At 45.8% G+C, this 22781-nt stretch overlaps 1 protein-coding gene across 21 annotated transcripts in view; it reads right to left on the bottom strand.

Annotated features, from left to right (window-relative positions):
* Positions 1–9779: 9779 nt before the first annotated feature.
* The window catches only part of CAMK2B (calcium/calmodulin dependent protein kinase II beta), a 144714-nt gene continuing 131712 nt past the window's right edge, over positions 9780–22781 (bottom strand). For all 21 annotated transcript variants that reach the window (XM_088443308.1, XM_088443317.1, XM_088443315.1 and 18 more), the window contains 4 exons: positions 16090–16165; positions 13727–13821; positions 12629–12863; positions 9780–11742 (listed from right to left, as the gene is read on the bottom strand). In XM_088443308.1, coding sequence (XP_088299434.1) covers positions 12631–12863; positions 13727–13821; positions 16090–16165 — 404 coding nt within the window. In that variant the 3' untranslated portion in view covers positions 9780–11742; positions 12629–12630. The remainder of the gene's footprint in view (positions 11743–12628; positions 12864–13726; positions 13822–16089; positions 16166–22781) is intronic.

The raw sequence follows: 22781 nt of genomic DNA on the forward strand, positions 1-22781 counted from the left end.
AAGTAAGCCATATATAGCACTATTTCAGGGAGCCAACAGAAAGCACACAAAGGCACGGATATCAGCTACCCCCTATCACAAAGTAATAAAGTATATGGAAAAAAATGAGTATTATCAAAACTTAATACCTTATACAAAAGTATACCAGAAACAGAAGATTTGATAAGGCAGATATGAAAAGGTAATGTAGACAATTTAATTTGCGTAATATAAACACATCACCACAAAAGTGCAATAGGGAGAGGTGTTATCCCCAGCCCCTCTCAGAGCCAGACTGAGCAGCATGGGCCATCACCCCTCTCTGCCCAGTGCCCCTCTCCTCCTGTCTCCCAGCCTGATCAAGGTAACGTACCTAGAGTTAGACTAACTCAGTCGCCCTGCTGCAGTTGCCCCTGATCCGATGGGTGCTGTGCGGCGACTGACATGGAGGCACAGCACAGCATCCACAAAGGACCATGGGAGGAGTGGCCGCGGCTGGGCATGCACAACATGTCCTCCCGCGGCCATCTTCCTTGTCTCCTTCTGTAGCCAGAAGCTCATTCTGACCTGGCTGTTCAGTTGCGGTCACAGTCACCTGATCGGCTGACTGCTGTGCTGCCCAATCGTGGTGGCAGGGGAGGGGGAACTGCAGAGCCGTGGAATGCCCCTAGGGATTTGCTTAGATTGCCTATGCCTAGGGCCGGCTCTGGCCCACAAGCTATGTAGGAGAGAGAGGGCCTTGCTCGTGAAAGCTTACATTCTAGAGGGGGCGGGTATACAAAATGGGGGAAAGGCAGGGCTGGCCCGACCATTACTCCAGCTACACTGGCGTTTAGAGCACCAGCTATCAGAGGACATAAAAAGTGTTGTCCAATTGTCTGTCAGTTTGCTCTTCAGAGGTAAAGAGATAGTCCGCCCCCCTGTACTGGGGAGGCGACGTCATCAATCAAGCTCATACGTGGCCAATACAGAGGTACACACTTCTTGAGGTGTATGTAGGGCCGGCTTAAGGAGGGGGGCGACAGGGGTGGTCGTCCCTGTGCCCCCACACACAGAGGGGCCCCCACTAGCAGCGGTGAAGCCGATGGCTTCACCCGCCGCTAGTGTCCCCTATGCTAGAGTAGTGTAGACCGCGCAGTGAGCGTGGTCACACTACACAGTGATAAACACACAGCCGCCGGCGGCATCTATGTGTATGTTACAGCAGCCGATGAGAGTCGGGCAGACTCTCATTGGCTGCTGCTTCAACGGAGGGAGCCGGCTGGAGCTCATTTATGAGCTCTGTCTTCCGGCTCCCCCCCGGGTGATGATGGGAGTGACGTCATGATGCTGACGTCTCTCCCATACTGCAGGAGAAGAGGAGCCGGAGCGGACAGCGGCGGTCGCGTCAGGAGCGGGGATTCAGGTAAGTTTTATTTTTCGTGTGTGTGTGTAAGGGGCACTGCATAGGGGGGGCCGCTTCATGGGGGGACTGGGGGCAATGTATAGGACAACTACTGGCGGCACTGAATAGGGGTGGGCTACTGCTGGGGGCAGTGTATAGGGGGGACTACTTTTGGGGGCAATGCATAAGGGGTAACTACTGGGGCACTATATAAGGGGCACTGCATGGGGGGGACCACTACTGGGTCTGGGGGCACTATATAAGGGCACTACTGAGGGCACTGTATATGGGGACCACTACTGGGGAGTTATATAAGGGGCACTGCATAGGGGGTACCACTATTTAGTCTGGGGGCACTACTGGGGGCACTGTATAGGGGAACCACTACTGGGGCATTATATAAGGGGCACTGTGTAGGGGGGGGACACTACTGGGTCTGGGGGCACTATATAAGGTGCACTAATGGGGGCACTGTATAGGGGGACCACTACTCGGGCATTATATAAGGGGCACTGCATAGGGAGGACCACTACTGGGTCTGGGGGCACTGCATAAGGGGCATTACTACAGGGGATGGTGGTATATAGGGGCCCCCACAAGTTTGTTGCCCAGGGGCCCCCACAGACCTTAATCGGGCCCTGGGTGTTTGTGCAGCTTTGCATATATGTGGAAATAAAGATTTTGTGCAATTTTCTTTGGGGGATAATTTACACTCATTTTGCTTCCAACTCAGCCTGAGCCCCACACGGAATAATACACAGTCAAACAAATTAGCTGGGGAGGAATTGGCTATATCCCCAATTTGAACCCTTTGTCAGGCACATTAACATACACTTGTACACAATGACATATCTACATATCTGTATAAGGAACACAGAGGAGATGCCAGAGAAACTGTGCACATAATCACCGTATAATCGACGTACTACATGAGAGAGTTTATCTACAGTACATACCAGATTTTGTGATACCTAAATGGGAAAATGGAGACATTCAAAGGAACATGTTTTTGCAGCCCATTTATCAATGATCACATACACAAAGCGATCTGGACACAATATTAGGCCCATGATCACATTGCAGTATGCGATCATATTGGTCAAATGTATCAAAGAACACCTGCAGGGACAGTGTACCTGTGATGTGCCTGGCGTGTACTGACCACATGCGTTGACAGTGTCTCCAATAGGAGCCGTACCTGTGATGTGCCTGGAGTGTACTGACCACATGCAGAGACAGTGTCTCCAATAGGAGCCGTACCTGTGATGTGCCTGGCGTGTACTGACCACATGCAGAGACAGTGTCTCCAATAGAAGCCGTACCTGTGATGTGCCTTGCTTGTACTGACCACATGCAGAGACAGTGGCCCTCATTCAGAGGCATCCTGATCGGCCGCCTCTGTTTCAGTCGTTAGGCTGTGGGTTTACACCCACAGCTCTAACGACCGCTAGGGTGATGGTCGCGATGGTCATAGACCATCGCGACCATCGGGGCTTACGACGAGACCCTAGGGTAGGGTCTCACTTGTCGTAAGCCCCGGAGAGCTTCTGGCTCTGTCAGAGCCGGAAGCTCTCCACTTACATAACTAGTGATGTCAGTGGGGCCTCCCCCAAACGGCAGGCGTTCCCATGGGAACACCTCAGTTTGGGCTGCCACCCCCCCAGCCCGCCTTCCAAACGGGGCGAGCTGTCAGTCAACATCGACAGCTCGCCCCCTTTGGAAAGAGACCCGCTACGACCGGCGCTGTCGGTCGTAGCGGGTCTCACGCATGCACACGAAGGAGCCAGCTCCCTCGTGCGCATGCGCACTGGACAAACATCGAGGCGGCCGTGCGGTCGTAGACCGTACGGCCGCCTCTGAATGAAGCCCAGTGTCTCCAATAGGAACCGTACCTGTGATGTGCCTGGAGTGTAGTGACCACATGCAGAGACAGTGTCTTCAATAGGAGCGTACCTGTGATGTGCCTGGAGTGTACTAACCACATGCAGAGACAGTGTCTCCAATAGAAGCCGTACCTGTGATGTGCCTGGAGTGTACTGACCACATGCAGAGACAGTGTCTCCAATAGGAGCCGTACCTGTGATGTGCCTGGCGTGTACTGACCACATGCAGAGACAGTGTCTCCAATAGGAGCCGTACCTGTGATGTGCCTGGAGTGTACTGACCACATGCAGAGACAGTGTCTCCAATAGGAGCCGTACCTGTGATGTGCCTGGCGTGTACTGACCACATGCAGAGACAGTGTCTCCAATAGGAGCCGTACCTGTGATGTGCCTGGAGTGTACTGACCACATGCAGAGACAGTGTCTCCAATAGGAGCCGTACCTGTGATGTGCCTGGCGTGTACTGACCACATGCAGAGACAGTGTCTCCAATAGGAGCCGTACCTGTGATGTGCCTGGCGTGTACTGACCACATGCAGAGACAGTGTCTCCAATAGGAGCCGTACCTGTGATGTGCCTGGCGTGTACTGACCACATGCAGAGACAGTGTCTCCAATAGGAGCCGTACCTGTGATGTGCCTGGAGTGTACTGACCACATCCAGAGACAGTGTCTCCAATAGGAGCCGTACCTTGATGTGCCTGGAGTGTAGTGACCACATGCAGAGACAGTTTCTCCAATAGGAGCCGTACCTGTGATGTGCCTGGAGTGTAGTGACCACATCAGCGGTCTCTACACTGCTGTGTAGAGACCGCTCCTCTGGAACCCTCTCCCGGTAATTTTTGCGATCTGTAGCCCATAGATTACAGCAGCACAATGCCATCTTTAAATGGCGATAGCTGCGGGGGCCATATTCTGGAATGCGATAGCATTGCATCCCCCAATAATAAACCTTGCAGAGATACTAATTATTTGCAGATATCCCCCCCAAACTTTTGTTTTTCGGTGAATATGCCTCAAATAGTTAATAATAAATGGGCCCCAAAATTAGGAATGACCTTGGAATATGTAGTCCATGAATTTGAAGTTGCATAACAGACATGTGGATGTATGAACTGGCTAAATACGGGCTGACCAGCCCAAGTTCCAAGCAACAGGTTCCAATAGAGCAGCTGTTGTAGGTGAGAACCTCTTCGCTCCATTGGACAGATCTGGCAATTTCATACTAGATCACAATGTGGGACTGTTAATACGGTAAACATAGGACCACACATACAGGCAGATAGGAGTCACGGTCATGTCCTACTATGGTGACAGATCAGATTGTATGGACTCTTTGTTGGTCATCTAACACAATTGGTGCTATCAATTTATTGCATGTGTGTTGCCAGCATTAAGGCAACGTTGGAATATGGAAAGCACTACTGTGCAGTGACTCATGTTACAACAGAATGGACATAGGAACTGAGGGGACTTATATATTTATTAAACCTGCTCTCCTAATTATTTCTACAATGTGCGTGTTATACTATACACTTATAAGACCCAAAACTTATCATTGACACACAAACATTTTCAAATACTTTTGTAGAAATTAACACCTGCGTGGGAGAGTTGGAGGGTCTGGATTGTACATCCACGGGGTGTGGGGGGCGCTAGCCGGATTGAACACCAGAGGGGGGGGGCACAGATTGGGCACCCTCAGGGGGGGGTGTGGACTGGACACCTGCTGGGGGGCTGGGTTGGACACCCGCAGTTCTCCCAGATCGGACTCCGAAGGGTGCGCGGGGTTGAAAGATTGGGAAATAGAGAGGGGAGAGCTATGCAGCAGTGAAGAGATCCTTGTGGATACCTCAGCTGCAGCGGAAAAGCTGACTCCGCAAAAGGAGCAGCTTTTCGGAAGTGATACTTTTGTTAGGGAGGCATGATGAATGAGGCATGATGAATGCTCCTAAACCCGCAGCAATATTAAAACATAATTAGAATTAGTGAGATACAAATTACTCAAACCTGTAAAATCCACATGAATTAATCAATGTAGGCCTGTTTATCTTCCTGATTTACTGTGACGATGTATAAAATGTTTCATAAGGTGATGATGGCCATTCCCAGTTGCTGCCAGCTTGCTCCATTGTGCTCACTAAGTATTCACCATCTCTGATGTCCTTGATCTCACCTGGGTAACTCTTTCCATCATATTCAACATAGAACCAGACACCAACGTTAACTGCATCATCTGAAGTCACTGTGACAGTCACACAATATACCACGGTCTTCTAGCAATATATATTTATATACTAAAATGTTAGCGGTTATGTGAAATTTATTTTTCGTGTATTGTGTCCTATACTTTATAAAATTACCCTTCTGCACATGCGTGGCGCCATTTTGTTATCTGTGTTTGAGCGCCACAGTGGGATACAGACAGGGGTGTATCTAGGGGTCTGTGCACCCCAGGTAAAGTAATGGACTAGCGCCCCCCTCCCTCCATATTTTCTGAACAATTACATTTTGTCTCCCCAGCCACCCCCTTCTGTCTCCCCAGCTATCCCCCTTCTGTCTCCCCAGTCATTAGGCCTTTCCCTTTCTGTGTCCCCAGCCAACTCTTTTCTGTGTCACCTGCCATCCCCCTTCTGTCCCCAGGCAGGGGCAAATGCAGGATTTTTAGGGGGCGGTTTCCAAATATCTCTCTCCCTCTCTATGGGCCTGATTCAGACCCACTCGCGAGCGGCTGTCCGCTCGCAAGTGGGTCGATGTTATGCACTGAGCATGCGCACGACGGAGGGAGCTCCGTCGTGCGCATGCGACAGACGCGACGAGCGAAGGAAAGTCCTTCGCTCGTTGTGTCCGATCAAAGGGGGCGTGCTGTCAATGTTGATTGACAGCACGCCCCCTTTGGTGGGCGTGCCGGGGGCGTGCCTCCCTGACGGGGGCGTTCCCACGGGAACGCCTCCCGTCAGAAGCCGGCCCACTGACATCACTAGTGATGTCAGTGGGAGTGATTTTGGCTCTGATAGAGCCAAAATCACTCCGGAGCTTGCGGTTGAAAACCTCAACCGCAGGCTCCGGCTCGCAATTTCGATGGTCGCGATGGTCTCGACCATCGCGGCCATCAAAAAGCACGCTCGTATAGCCTGTGGGTGGTGACCCACAGCTATACGAGCGTCCAGGAGGACGCTCCATGAAAATGGAGCCCGGCCCTCATTCAGAGCGTGCGCTCTGCTCAGAGCGTACGGCTCTGAATGAGGGCCTATATACACAATGCACACAAACACACACACATATATATAGATATATATATATATGAGATACAGCCCCATTTTTAGTTATGTGTATCTGTATTGTGACCCTCATTGTGGCACTGTGCCCCCTATATTTGTGCCCCATATGCAGTGTCTCTAAAGTAGTGCCCCCAGCAGTTTTGCCCCATATGCAGGTCCCCCTAAAGTAGAAAATTTTTGCATGTGCGAAGTTGCAAAAAAAAAAATCACTCAATACGTGAACAACGGCATTGCAGCGTACTTGTATCTTCAAAATCTAAAGGCCAAATCCAGATAACCCCTTTGGTACTCACCTCATATTGCCACAGATCTGTATGATCTTCTCTCTTCCACGTCAGACCTCGCGTTTCATGTGCAATATAGAGCGAGAAAATATTCTGAATGAATTGCACAATGCTTCTTGTATGTGAGACCTGATAATAGAGTGGGCTTCATGGAATGATGCCGGACAGGAAAGCTATGTACTATGGGGCTGATTCTGAGCAAAGCAAGAAAGAGCAGGTAACTGCGCCTGGGCCAGTCCATGCTGCAATGTAAGGGGGGCAAATACATTTATTTTTTTTGCATGCCAGGAAAATACTGGCTGTTGCTACATGTGGGCAGCTTAGGACACGCCCCTCTTACACTAAAGGGCATGATTCAGAGACGGACGCAATGCCGATATTTTTGCAAAACAACTGTTTGCTATCGTGCATATGTGGCGACTGCATTGCGATTACTCTTGTACAAAGTGAGCGACAGGTAGTCATCTTTTGGGGGTCGAAACAGGAAGGTTAGAAAAATGCAGGCATGTCGGACCGTTTAAACGCCGGTTCTTGGGAGTGCACAAAGCCTTTGCAATCGCCTTCGGAGTATGAGAGTCCACAGCGTGACAGGAGAGCTGCAGTGTTTGCGGCTGGTCAGACCTGACTTACATGCTGCGTGACTGCCCAATGTGCATCGATGGTACCGATGTTTACGCAGGGCCGGCTCCAGGGCTAATAGCGCCCTGTGCCGGCCGAGTGTTGTGCGCTCATTATCGCGTGCAACCAAAATTGGGGGCATGGCCCAATTACCATAGACCACACCTCCTTACGTGACGTTATCTGAAGGGTTGCCCGCATGGCACGCCTTCAAACAACATCAGGCTGGAGGGAGCCTCACTAGCTGGGCTTCCCCCAGCCCTCTCACGGCACCGAATGGATGCCACACGCATGCGCAGCATCTATTCAGACTCCAGGGTCCCGGCACTGCCGCACAGCTGTGGCAGTAGGGGTCCCCAACCCCCCCGATTTGACCACCCGCGAGCCACTGCGGCCCACGGTTGGAACAACGGGACAGTACTGTATCGCTGAAATCGGGATGCTGAGGAAGAGTGCACTTCTATGGGTGGCGCCCCTGTTCGACCTCTCAGGTCGAACACCCCTAGAGCCGGCCCCGTGTTTACGATATGGTACGTTGTCGGACGCATATGAGAAGGCAGCAGCGAGCGTCCCTATGCACGGCTGTGCTGTGGAGTGTATTAGCATAGTTTAGCAGTTGTAAATCTCTGATTCAGGCCCTAATCTCTCTGCACATTTTAGATTAGCTCCCCCTGCAGTGCAGCAAGGTTTGCCCAGGTGCACAGTTACCTGCTCTACTTTGCTTTACTCCCATCTCAGAATCAGGCCCTCTATATAGTAAATGAGCAGGGCCCTCACCACCCTTTATTTTTACATCTGCATTTATTTTGTCTGCCTTGTATGTCTCTATTTTATGTATGCTCTCTTTTCCCCACTGTCCTGTGCTGCAGAGCACTGTGGTACCTTACACAACAATAATAATAATAATGCAGTGCACATGCAGAATTGGACGCTTTGTACTGTATATGTTGAGTGATGTAAAACTAAAAAAAGCTATATACACGTGGACTGAAGACTATGTGCAGACGGAACGACGCCGGTATAGAAAGGTGTGCACATGTGGAATGATACAAGTTTAGAAAGCTATGTGCACACGGAGAGCGATGCAGGTACAGAAAGCCATGTACACACGGAATGATGCAGGTATATAAAGCTATGTACACACGTAATGATGCAGGTATATAAAGCTATGTACACACGGAGAGCGATGCAGGTATAGAAAGCTATGTACACACGGAGCAATGCAGGTATAGAAAGCTATGTGCACACGGAGCAATGCAGGTATAGAAAGCTATGTACACACGGAATGATGCAGGTATAGAAAGCTATGTACACACGGAGCAATGCAGGTATAGAAAGCTATGTACACACGGAATGATGCAGGTATCGAAAGCTATGTAGACACGGAATGATGCAGGTATAGAAAGCTATGTACACACGGAGCAATGCAGGTATAGAAAGCTATGTACACACGGAGCAATGCAGGTATAGAAAGCTATGTACACACGGAATGATACAGGTATATAAAGCTATGTAGTATGTACACACGGAGCGATGCAGGTATAGAAAGCTATGTACACACGGAATGATGCAGGTATAGAAAGCTATGTGCACACGGAGCAATGCGGGTATAGAAAGCTATGTACACACGGAGCGATGCAGGTATAGAAAGCTATGTACATACGGAGCCATGCAGGTATGAAAAGCTATGTACACACGGAGCCATGCAGGTATAGAAAGCTATGTATACACAGAGCAATGCAGGTATAGGAGCTATGTACACACGGAGCCATGCAGGTATGAAAAGCTATGTACACACGGAATGATGCAGGTATAGAAAGCTATGTACACACAGCAATGCAGGTATAGAAAGCTATGTACACACGGAGCCATGCAGGTATAGAAAGCTATGTACACACGGAGCCATGCAGGTATAGAAAGTTATGTACACACGGAGCCATGCAGGTATGGAAAGCTATGTGCACACGGAGCCATGCAGGTATAGAAAGTTATGTACACACGAAGCCATGCAGGTATAGAAAGTTATGTACACACGGAGCCATGCAGGTATAGAAAGTTATGTACACACGAAGCCATGCAGGTATAGAAAGTTATGTACACACGAAGCCATGCAGGTATGGAAAGCTATGTGCACACGGAGCCATGCAGGTATAGAAAGTTATGTACACACGAAGCCATGCAGGTATAGAAAGCTATGTACACACGGAGCCATGCAGGTATAGAAAGTTATGTACACACGAAGCCATGCAGGTATAGAAAGTTATGTACACACGGAGCCATGCAGGTATAGAAAGCTATGATCACATACATTGAGGAAAGTTTGGAAAAATAAGTCACACATTTTATGGTTTTCTTTTTAATTTGCAATATTCTGAAACAAATCAAGATGAAGATCTCTTTCCTGTCTTTATCCTCTTATTTTGACACGTACAAGGCTCAGAAAAAAAGAGTGAGAAAGAGACAAGAAAACAGAAATATAAAGGAAGACAGCAGCAAAAGAACCCCACTGGCATTCATAAAACGAACAAGCTGTCCTCTTGTTTCTCTTATATATATAGATTTATGTATATATATATGTATTTATAGGATTTCTGTTTAAAGGGCATGCAGAAATTAAACAGCAACAAATGAAAACAAGTCAGGCCGGAGATCCGCCTCTCCTCTCCCTTGGGGTCACTGCTCTGAACCCTGTAAACTTGTGTAAATTGGCAATTGGGGAAGGGGTGTTACACACACCCCTAGCTGCAGAAGACTCTGTCCCACCAATAAAGATCAGGCACAATAGAGATATTTGCATTTCTGCTTCTTCTCAATCCCTGAAAGTTTGGTTGCTGCTACTGTCCAGCACACCTAAAGTAGCCCCATCACCCCCACACACACTGTGGAAGCAGCCATTGTATTGGCAGGACGAATACTCAGCATGTCAATACACTAATGATGTCACTAGCTCACAGAAAACCAATGGTGGCGTCCTTATGAACACTGACTATCTGGACTGCGTGTAGGCAATAAGTCTACTTTAAGGTAAACCTGCGTATTTTGGAAGCTTCGGTACTGACCCAAATCATCCTTGGGTTATATACATTACCACCCTACAAACACAGGAAATCCTATAAACCCCAAATCTTCTGCAAAAATGCCATAGCCTACAAAAAGATGGTAATTTTACTAGTAACTACATGTCAGTAAAATATCTCCTTGTAGGTCATTAAATGAAGCCCAAGCTACTTTAAAGTAAATATAGAAGTTGTACTTTGGAATCCCTGAATATATATATATATATATATATATATATATATTTATTGGTACTATTTGAGTGATCCGTTGTGCAGACCCCACATGTCAGAGGAGAATCGCGCTCGCTGAGAGCTGACAGACAAGAAGCACACTCAATAAGATGCGTTGCCCATGCTTCGGTACTGGCTCTTCCACTGCAGACAATGGATAAGACCATTATTTACAGGGTATGGGTTTGTTTGAGCTGGATCATTTGGCAAATATATATATATTATCTACTTATATATATATTATTTGTGCATTCTTAAAGCAAAATAAAACAACATAAAAGGGGTAGCAGTGGGGGCCCCTGGGAGAACTGCTTTGCAGAAATGAAAGAACGAAAAAAAAAAAAAGTTTTTTTTTTCCTTTTCGTTTTTTTTTTTTTTTTTTTTTTTTACTTTTTTTGTCTTTTTTTTTTTTTTAAAGTACTTTTTGTGTTTTCTCTTTGTTCTGTTTGGACGACTCATTTCACGTTGGACGCGCAAACACACAGGAAGGAACGGCTCCAAGGGAAGGTCACAGTTCTCTCCCCCCAGCCCCTCGAGATTTCAGACGATCCCTCCGCCCCTCCACGCACCCACCCCAAATAAACCCAAAAAGAGGTAAGAGGGCTGAAGGTCAAAACTTTTTTTTTCTGCAACAAGTCATTGAATGCACCTACCCCCGTAACATGGCCGGGGTCATACAGGTTTGAGCTCCCCTCTTCCCCTAGTTTGGGAGGGGTAAGACTGCTTAAAGATCAAAAGGGAAACATACACAGGAGGCTTAGTCCTATAAGCTGCTCTTGTCCTCTGGCAATCACTTCATAAGTCCAGGCAGTGGATGTGTGGGGTACATGTGCACATGGGGGCATTGAGGGCCACAAGAATAGAAGAGTCTGGATTTGGAGGGGTTGAGGGGGAGGAGGGATGAGAGGGAACGGCACAAGCATGCGGTCACGTGCTTTTCCTCGCCGCTGGAACTCTCTGGGCGGCGTAGCCAAAAGTCTCTAGCACTTCCTCTTCTCTGGTGAAGCCAGGAGGGCATTACTGGAGGCTGTATAAAAAGAAGGCGAGTCATTACGTTAAGTGGATGGGAAAAAATTATGGAACAGTGAGTGTCAGGGGGATACTTAGTTAAAACAGTTGCGGTTCATATTACTTTAGATTTGCTATAAGAAATTAATAAATATATTTACTAAAGTGCGGGTTTACAAAAGTGGAGATGTTGCCCATAGCAACCAATCAAATTCTCGCTATAATTTATCTAGTACCTTCTAGAAGATAATATCTAGAATCTGATTGGTTGCTATGGGCAACATCTCCACTTTTGTAAACCCGCACTTTAGTAAATATATTTATTAATTTCTTATAGCAAATCTAAAGTGCGGGTTTACAAAAGTGGAGATGTTGCCCATAGCAACCAATCAGATTCTAGATATTATCTTCTAGAAGGTACTAGATAAATGATAGCCAGAATTTGATTGGTTGCTATGGGCAACATCTCCACTTTTGTAAACCCGCACTTTAGTAAATATACCTCCATGGGAGAGATTTATCAAGCATTTTAAATAGTGGAGATGTTGCCCATAGCAACCAGTTTCTAGCTATCATTTTATAGAATGTACTAGATAAATTATAGTGAGAAGCTGTTAGGTTGCTATCGGTAACACCTCCACTTGTCTTCATTATAAGGTTTGATAAATCTCCTCCTTAAACTTTACAAATCCATAAATGTATAATGAGAAAAAACTTTCTTCTTCTTATTATTATTATACTGTATTTTCAGCACATTAATCTATATACAGTACATATGACTTATTCCATGCATATATTAGTGAGGGCAGTCCTAATGCTTTCTCTGCAGAGATAACAATAATTATAGTCCATAGCTAGGAATGGAAACAGCTTGTACAAGAAAAGAATGAAGTACGGGGTCTTACTGTCACTGGAGGGGTGCGACTGGGGCCCCTGAGCAGTGGAAGTGGACATTCTGCCACTTGCCATCACGGCGATGCCAAACACGGGTCTCTTCAGACTGGCTGGTACGAGGTCGACCCTGTGTGTCAATGTATTGCGTCAGGCGAATGTATGCGATACAGGCAGCATCTTCTCCCACCACGTGAACATGAGGATTCAGGATGGTCGTGTGGATTGGCTTGTTGTTCTTGGACAGCACTGAGTACAGCAAAGACAGTTTGACACTTCAAAAAATAGAATGAAAAGATCGACACCAACAACATGAGATGTTACAGGTTCTGACTATGGAGAAATGAGTCTGTGATGGTATTAGATGTATGCATTGAGGTCAATGAGGCCTATCCATCATCCCTGTGTAGTCCCACATGTGCTGATGGTGGGATATACATATTATATAGCATGCACCCGTAACCGACACACAGTTGCAGGCAGCCATTTTGTGTATGAGCCATTGCTCAGCCTATCAGTTTACTAGGAAAGATAACCACTTTGTGCTACATCCCTCAGTAATTGATGAATAATCCGGATTCTCCTGAATATTTATACAGCCCGCACCATAGCTGGCTATAAATATGCATATTGGAAGGGTAAGATAACTCTTGATAGTCCTGATATCTTTTGACAGTATGATCTGGTTTGGCATCTGACAGCAATATAGATAGTGAAGGACTGGCCCAGAGTTAGGGACAAATTTCCCTCTGGGCCCTCATATCTGTATAATAGAGTATGTGCAGGTTAGCCTAATTCCTGGTGTGTGAGCCGCTGTTCTTCCGCCAAATCTGAAAGTTTTATTTTATTACAAAAGCTGGCAGCACACGTGCTAAACCTGCTGCTCAGAGCAAGTAACAGGCAACCCAATTACTGTCTTATAACATGCTTAGGTTACAGACATGCACAATAATGATCCTAGTGGTAGGACCATTATTGGGCGTCGCGGTTGTTTTCTGGGCCATACATGCTGCAGTACTGGTCCACTCGTCCGATATCGGCTGCTGTATTTTAGCATGCGTGGCCAGAATAGCAATAAGGATGTCGTATCGTTATAGCATTTGGCTCCTTACAGTTCTCGAAGTAAAATCGGTGAAAATCTATCCCCTCCACCAGGTTACCCAGAGCTTCTGGCTCAAACGTGGTCAGTCCTGGGTCACAGATCTTCCTGGAAATAAAAGGTAAATTAAATATGTGAACAGAAATAAATGAATGAATTAGTGTCAGCTTCTATATATTCCCCAGATGGTTCCTGCATCACTCAATCTCTGCTTTGCTTATTTATAGAACGACACCAGGAAGTTTGCACATTCCTAATATTGGGCCTCATTCAGTTTTGTAGGATATGACGATATGTACGCAGTAGGTCAATGTTTTTATTTACAGCGCATGTGTCTGAGTCGCATTGCGAGTGCGTCCTGGGGCCTCTGCGATGTCGCTCACAGGGAGAATTAAGATGTAGAATGATTGACAGTCATTGACAGTTTGTGGGTGGTAACAGGGGGTTGTTACAAAGTCTTGGGCGTAACGTAACCGTTTTATAAGCGTGTCGGAGCCACAGACTGTGTCTCAGGACGCATTATACATGGCGCCGGCATCTTAGTTCCATCACCCATTCTAAGTAGCAATAGGGTTACTCATAAGGCCGATAATCGGCTGACCTGCGTCCAATGCTGCGTTTTTGTACCGGCGGCATTAGCGTACATGTCTGAATCAGGCCCATTATTATCTAAATTCAATTTGGACTCCAGTCTGTTTTATTTCAAAAGCCGATCAAAATATCTTCACTGGAATCAATGTAAAAGATTCCAGATAACAATGCCGGGTACACACTAGACGATGTGTGTACCTGGCCGACGCAGGATGCGATGAACGTCATATCGTTCGCTCGTTTGACACCGCACGATCTGGTGAACGACCACACAATGTGCTGTTCACCAGCCGCCTCCACAAGCATGGGGTCGTTCATCAAATTGACAGATTGAGCAGCATGTAGGCTCGATCTGTAGCTGCGATGAATGACCCCGCGGGAGTGCGCATGGTCGCTCATAGTGGTTACACACTGGCCGATGTGGACGTTATGTCGGCCCGATCCGTCAGATCAGGTGACATATCGTCTAGTGTGTACCCAGCTTTAGTTTATCTCTAATAATCCATATTTGTTAAGAGAGATGACTTGTAATGTTATGTCTGAACATGTGTTTGCTCCATAAATATACAATTACACAATATTGTCACAATTTGACTTTCTAGTTATAAATACACTCAGAGAAGGTGTAAAGTCTGGGTGTGGTATAAGAGATAGACGGTAAGTAGTTAGACAATGTATAGATAGACACCAGATGTTAGACAGTCAAAAGTTAGACACAAACAAAAGTCAGACAGATTAAAGTTAGACATGTTAAAAGTTCGACAGGTACAAAAAAAATCGATAGGGTCAAAAGTTCGACATGAAAAAGAATGACACAAAAATGGTCGATAATTTTTTTTTTTTTTAGCCCTAATCTTCACCCTAACCCTAACCCTCCCCTTGGTGCCTAACCCTAACCCTCCATCGAGGTGCCTAATCCTAACTGTGGGGGTAAGAGCCTAACCCTAACCCTCCAGTAAGTGCCTAACCTTAACCGTAAACCTGACCCTAATCCTAAAAAAAATTTAAAAAAAATGTGTTGACCATTTTTGTGCCGATCTTTTTCATGTCAAACTTTTGACCCTGTCGATCTTTTGTACCTGTCGAACTTTTTACATGTCTAACTTTAATGTGTCTGACACTTGTCTGTGTCGAACTTTTATCCTTGTCTATTGACTGTCTAACATCTGGTGTCTATCTAGACATTGTCTAACTAATTACTGTCTGTCTATAGTCCGGAACCGGTAAAGTCTATCAGATTACAAGAATGCACATAGAAACAGATTAAACTGAAAAGGACATGCTCAGGTCGATGCTATCACATTGTGTATATAGCACAAACTTGCGGTAACCCATAGGAATTATCTGTATTTTACATTTCTATACACCCACCCAAAACAAGGGACACCCAGAGGGAAAAAAGGGGAAGCAGGACTGGTATAGGTCCCAGGGTGAGTCTGAGCCCAGACTTGCCAGGGAGGGACCAACCACACTGCCAAGATGGCATGGCCATGCCCTCTACAACTTCTGTAGATGGTGACATGCATGGCCATGCCACCACAAGCTTGGCCAAACCCACTGGTACTTGGCTGTGACAAACCTCTTGGTTGCTACAGGTTACAGCACATTTATGTTATCTACAATCTACCCTTGCAATTATATATAAGGTTACATGTTTGATAATGAGTAGGCCTAATGAGTAGGAAGTTAGGATATAATTATGTTGCATATGTCGGCAGTTTGCAGTGCTCCTCCCCCCATTACTATTCATGAATGCAATGTGGGTTATAGCTCTCAGTAACTCACGCATAAGCCTCGAAGTCTCCATTATTCACTGCCTCAATAAGCTGCTCTGTTATCTTAATGATCTCCTGTTTTCGAGCTAGAAAAAGAAAATTAGCTGTTAAACGAACTACTGGGAAACACAGGAGAAGGAAAAAATAAGTCATCAGAAGACAGACCGGGGAGGAACAGAACACAAGACGGCAGTGGATATAGGGGGACTGTGGAAATAGGAGAGAGAGAGGATCAATGGGAAATTGTATATAGGGTACAACATTGATTTATTCATAATTAAAAAAATAATGGCAGGACTGAAAGACAAAATGCAATTTTCTGCTACTCAGACAGAAGCAAATGAAGTTTAATTACTGGATTAACAATAAGAAGCTGACAATAAAAGGAAGCCACCAGGCCTCAAATGCAGACTGTCTTACATTAAAACCAATAACAGTCACAAATATATGGCATAATGTGTAAGGGGCATTACTGTGTGTGGCATAATGTGTAAGGGGCATTACTGTGTGCGGCATAATGTTATAAGGGGCATATGCAGAGATAAACCTCTGCATATGGGCGGAAATACACCATTTTTGCATGCACTTTTTATTATTTTAGTCATTTACGCCCATTCTATGACAAACACATCAGTGCCCCTGTCTGTAAGCATATACTGTAGAAGTACTCAGTAGCCTACCCCATATAAACTGAACATGGCTGATACCAGATAGCAGTAGCTTGCACTCAGCTGCACAAGAAATGTAAATACATAGTTAAATCATACTTGCCTACCTTGTAATTTCTCTTCCCGTGAGAAGCCCGGGTAAGAGAAGCAGGAGGGTGGAGGCGGGGGCGGGGCCTGATGACTCGTATCATTAAGCCCCGCCCCCACCGTGAAATCACCGCGACTGGCTAGAATTCATTAAGCCCTGCCCCCTACACGGAAACCCACGATTGGCGCGGGCATTCACTAGGAAGTGGGCAGAATGTGGGAGAAATGCCTACCCTTCCGGGGGTGCGGAGGGGGGTTACCTGAAAAATCGTGAGCCTCCCGCGAAAACCGGGAGGGTAGAAGGACACTCATGGAACTTTTAGCTATATATTTGTCAATGTTATAATTTGCTTATTTTAGTTCAGACATGCATTGTAGGTTTAGTAATCCATTAATGACTAATTAGTGAAACAAATTGTAATACTTCTTAGTAAACCAAGGAATGAAAAGAAATAAATAACAAGTGACTTCTCCAGCTAGTGAGTGTGACTGAATGAGACAGAATGCACACTGAGCATGGGAAACCACATCCCAGGGAATAAACTGTGTTTAGCTAAAGGGACCTGGTGGGAATAGGAGAACAGGGCACGGACAGAGCCGGATTTAGACCTCATGGGGCCCTAGGCAAGATACCAGTTTGGGGCCCCCCTCCCTCAAACAATCCATAGCACTTTATTTGCATTCCTGATTCATGCAAAGCATCCCTACCCTAATGCTGACCCTAACTCAACCCTAAGCTCAAACCTGACCCTAACCATAACCTCTAACCCTAATACCCTAACCACTAAACCCTACACCATCCCTAATACCCTAACTCAAACACCTAACCTGACCCTAATACCCTAACCCAAACTGATACACCAACCCTAATACCTTATCCCTAATGCCAAAACCCAAACTAAACCTAATACCTTAAGGTTTTACTCCTCATTATCCATTAAATACATCACATAAGCCTGAGGAGTGCTAAGGATTAGAAGGTAGCTGCGAGGTGGCATCTGCAGTGGGGGTTGTGGTGTGGCCATGCCCAGTATTGTTTGTGATTGTGCTCAGCTGAGTACAATGATGGGGAAGAGTCATCACCATTACACCCCTCCCCCCTTTTTTTTAAAGTACACTATAGGATTTATTTTTTTAATGGTAGGTGGGGAGTGGACAGGACTGCGTTATAGTATAGTATATTACAAGTATCTAACATGAAAATACCATCATCCTGGATTGATGTACTAATAATACTAATAATATCATGATCATCATAATGTATATTACTATGGGCTTCATTCAGAGGCGGCCGTACGGTCTACGACCGCACGGCCGCCTCGATGTTTGTCCAGTGCGCATGCGCACGAGGGAGCCGGCTCCTTCGTGCGCATGCGTGAGACCCGCTACGACCGACAGCGCCGGTCGTAGCGAGTCTCTTTCCAAAGGGGGCGAGCTGTCGATGTTGATTGACAGCTCGCCCCGTTTGGGTGGCAGCCCAAACGGAGGCGTTCCCATGGGAACGCCTGCTGTTTGGGGGAGGCCCCACTGACATCACTAGTGATGTCAGTGGAGAGCTTTCGGCTCTGACAGAGCCGGGGCTTACGACAAGTGAGACCCTACCCTAGGGTCTCATCGTAAGCCCTGATGGTCGCGATGGTCATAGACCATCGCGACCATCACCCTAGCGGTCGTTAGAGCTGTGGGTGTAAACCCACAGCCTAACGACCGAAACAGAGGCGGCCGGTCAGGATGCAAGCGAACGCCCAGTTTCTGAGCGACCGCTTGCATCCTCCGACCGCCTCTGAATGAGGGCCTATATGCTTGTAATATAAGGCAGTTCTGTCCACTTCCCAGACCCCATCTACCATAAAAAATAAATCCTACATAATTCAATCTATATTAGAGTAGTTGAGAATAGCACAGTACTTTACCCTACCTGCCTGGCTGCTGTGATTCCCTGAGATCTAGATCCTCGGTCACTGTCTCACTCAGCCAGACTCTGCCTTGGCCTGTCCCTCTGCTCCTTGCTGGGTGCCACCGATGCATGCTGCTGGTGGCAAGCTGCAAGCCTAGTGGCCGAGGCTGGAGCTGGATGGGGCTGGTCAGAGAACCCGGTGACCCTCCTCCTCCCTCTTATGCACATTCACTCTGTGACAATGCAGACAGCAGCGCCACAGCGGGACTCTATAAGCGGGTCCTCGTGACATGATGTCATGCGGTACTCGTACAGTGCTCCTCTGGGAGCATTTTGACCGGCCAGATTTCTTGGGGAAAAGGGGCCCGTCTAGGCCCAGCGAGTCAAAAGGGGCCCATTCACGGCGAGCGCCTAGGTTGCCTTGTGGGAAATCCGGGCCTGGGCACGGAGTGAGACATACGGGGTCTCTTTTAGAATTAGATGCACAAATTGCACTACAGGGACCTGGTGGGAATAGGAGAACAGGGCACGGAGTGAGACATACGGGGTCTCTTTTAGAATTAGATGCACAAATTGCACTATAGGGATCTGGTGGGAATAGGAGAACAGGGCATGGAGTAAGACATATGGGGTCTCTTTTACAATTAGATGCACAAATTGCAGCCAGATAAACCAAGTTACACTGCAAAGGGCGGGTTTACAACAAATGCCACATCCACAGAATGGGTTCCTTTTATACCTGTCGATCTTTTTACATGTCTAACTTTAGTGTGTCTGACTTTTGTGTCTGACGACCTTTTGTCCCTGTCTATACTATTGACTGTCTAACATCTGGTGTCTATCTAGACATTGTCTATCTAATTACTGTCTATCTATAGTCCGTAACCCCTTATCAAGTGCAAAGTTTTAAGAAAGGGTACCTGGGTACTCTCCTAATGCTATCTCAGATCCAAAGTGGATAGAAGGCGTGCGATTAGTCTATGGTGTAATGCACTCACTACTGATATGGATATTAGGGGGTATTATATTTGCCAACATTCCCTCATTGTCAGGGAGACTCCCTGAAATAGTAGCAATCTCCCTGACTCCCTGAAGAGTCTACCAATCTATTATACATGTACCTCACTTTTTATTTTCATTCTTTATATGCAGCAGTAGCTGCTCCTAACTTATCTCTTTCACACTGCACTTTTCTTACTATGGCGGTGCCCTGGGGCGGCTTAGCTGGGCTAGTTTGGGGGTGTCCTGCGCTCTGGATTTGAATCGTGGTATGTTAGGGACCTACCCTACAGAGGTTACCTGGATATTGTGGGTAGGCCCATAACCTTGGCCAAGATTATGCTAAAAACCTCTATTGATTGCAAAATTTTATTGCATTTATATATTATTAATAATTTGGAGTTGCGCACCTGAGATTTGTCTGTTTTTGAGTCTACCAATCTCCCTGATTGCACCTTACTCCCATTTTGAAAAAGTTTTATAAAAAAAAACAGAGATATATACATTTAAAATGGATCATTAGTATAATGTCCCTGCATTGGTTATAAAACACAATTATCCCTATGGCTACATGCATTTTCTGAAAAGTATCAGTGTGTTTTCATCAACAAGTAGATCTTACTAATTGCTTTGGGTCTCATTTACATGTGGATGTAAATAAATTTTATTACACGCCCCTCAGATGTAGCAGTACACCCCCACTTTACCACCGCACTCATAGGTGCTGCTTTCACAATTTCCCTGAAATGCTTTTTCAAAAGTAGGCAAGTATGGGGGGTATACTTACTAAAACTTCTTAAAATGAGAAGTTGTGGTGTTGCCCATAGCAACCAATCAGATTATGTCTAACATTTTCTAGGATGCAATAGAGAAATGATATCTGATTGGTTGCTGTGGGCAACACTGACACTTGTAACTTTTAGAAGCTTTAGTAAATATACCCCTTGGATTCACTAATAAATTCTGTGACAATATAAAAACACAATGGCTGAAAGGTGACAGATATCCCAGTGACTTCTAGTATCCATAACAATTTACAGTAGGAAATGGATTATTCATTATTTTCATGATGACGATTGAAGCAATGACATCAGAGCGCATTGATGCTACGGATATTAATTATAGGATTGTTATCCATATACATTATACATCTATGAACATCACTTGAGTGTTATGGGAGTTGGGAGTGGGTAAGAGAGAACATGCAGCTGGATTATGGTGAGTAGGATTAGAAAATCAGAAATCATAGGGACAGGTAAGAACATCTGGCAGAAGACGTCCATTGTGGTCAGAAGAGCATGTGGAGGGTCAGTAAGGAGCATGCTGGGTAGGAGAAGAGAGGGGACCAATTGTTGGAGGACATGACAAGAAGGGGAGAGCTTGGTGTCTGAACATATTGAGTAATAAAGGCAAGAAACCATATTTAGAGAAGAGAATCAAGTGTGGCTGGTAGGATAGAAGAAAATAGAATAAAAAACAAGCATGGTTACAAGGAACAGAATATATACAAGGGGAGGAATAATGTAATTTAAAATAACAAATCAAACATAGTTAAATATATACAGGTAGCAGTAATATATACTTAGAATGGACAGTGCATAATAGAAGAACCTGAAGCAGTAATTGTTTCATGTACCAGAGTTACAGTGGTGTCACATGATGAGACATGAAATTTTCACTCAGCTAAAAGATGTTCCTGAGCCGCCTGAAAGCTCATAGGAGTCTGTTTGCAATGTGCATCACCACAGCGCAAAATATTTTGATGCAATGCAATGGTCCGCCCAATGCACATCAATGTGCACGTCTGCCCTCAGCACAAGGGGGCAGCTTCCAAAAATGATTCTTCATGCAGGTGGACAATCCAAAGGATCATTGTTTCTTTTTTCTAGATTTGTCATATTACTTATGGGGCATAAAGTGTGAAGCATTTCAATTAAAAGGACTGGTTAGAGCAGGGATTAACTGGGATTCCCGAACGCTGCCCAGCCAATCACAAGCATTTCTCTGTGCTGGCTGCTTGTGATTGGTTGAGTTGTGAAGGGGACCACAGGGACGTTGTGTGCTGGTGGATTAACAGGGATTTTTCCAGTGGCAGAGTGGTTCTCATATTTACTATGATGACTATGATGAGTTAAGAAAAAAGTTCAAAATAAAAAATATTTTATAACGTGGAAAACCAGGATTTTGGCGAATATTTTATTTCAATTAGAGATGTTTAACATTTTTTTAGTTTTTGCCCTTTTAGCATAAATACCATCTGTCCAGCATACTGGGACCGCCACCGGAAAAGACACATTCCAAGAGACAATTTTTTAAATGACTGCGGCCCTTACAGACCAAGAGTCCGGGAAGAATACCAGCGCTTTTAAGTGCTCAGTTGGCAGTCACTGCGCCACCTGTGCTGATCGGTTTTGGACTAGTAGCCATTATATGAGCGGAATCTCACACTCGTTGGGAGATGTATCAAATCTTCTAGAGAGTGGAGAAGTTGACAAGACAAGTTGCCCATAGCAACCAGTCAGTTTCGACCTATCATTTTATAAAACATACTTGATAAATGCCAGTTAGAAATGGATTGGTTGCTATGGGTTACTACTTTTTCACTTTTTAGAAGCTTTGATACATCTCCCCATGGTCTCCCTGCTATAGAGGAAATCAGCCCAAGCTGTCTAGAACTGGAATTGATGAGGATTCGGGGAGGAAGGGGCACACTAACTAATTTTTACTTGTTTGTTTTACACTGATCACTGTGTACGGGAAATGTTTCTTCTTAAATATATAGGACAAGGCTTGATCTCTGGCAGGTCTGAGCTGGGGCAGAATTTGTGTACTTTTTTGGTGTAGGAATGGCTGTGTACAGCCAGAAACGGGATGTTGTTATTGTGTCGGTAATGCCGCCGGTCTAAATACCGAAACTTCCTGCCCGACATGGGACTTAACATAGACGTCGAAATGCTGATACCTATGTTAATCCGACGCCGTAAAACCGACTCCCGCCATCCCGTTTGTCGTCTGACGGGTAAGTAGAACACTTGGCCCGTGGATGGGGGG

This window comes from Taudactylus pleione, unplaced genomic scaffold (assembly GCF_031769625.1).
Source record: "Taudactylus pleione unplaced genomic scaffold, aTauple2 ptg000329l, whole genome shotgun sequence".
Taxonomy (NCBI): Eukaryota; Metazoa; Chordata; class Amphibia; order Anura; family Myobatrachidae; genus Taudactylus; species Taudactylus pleione.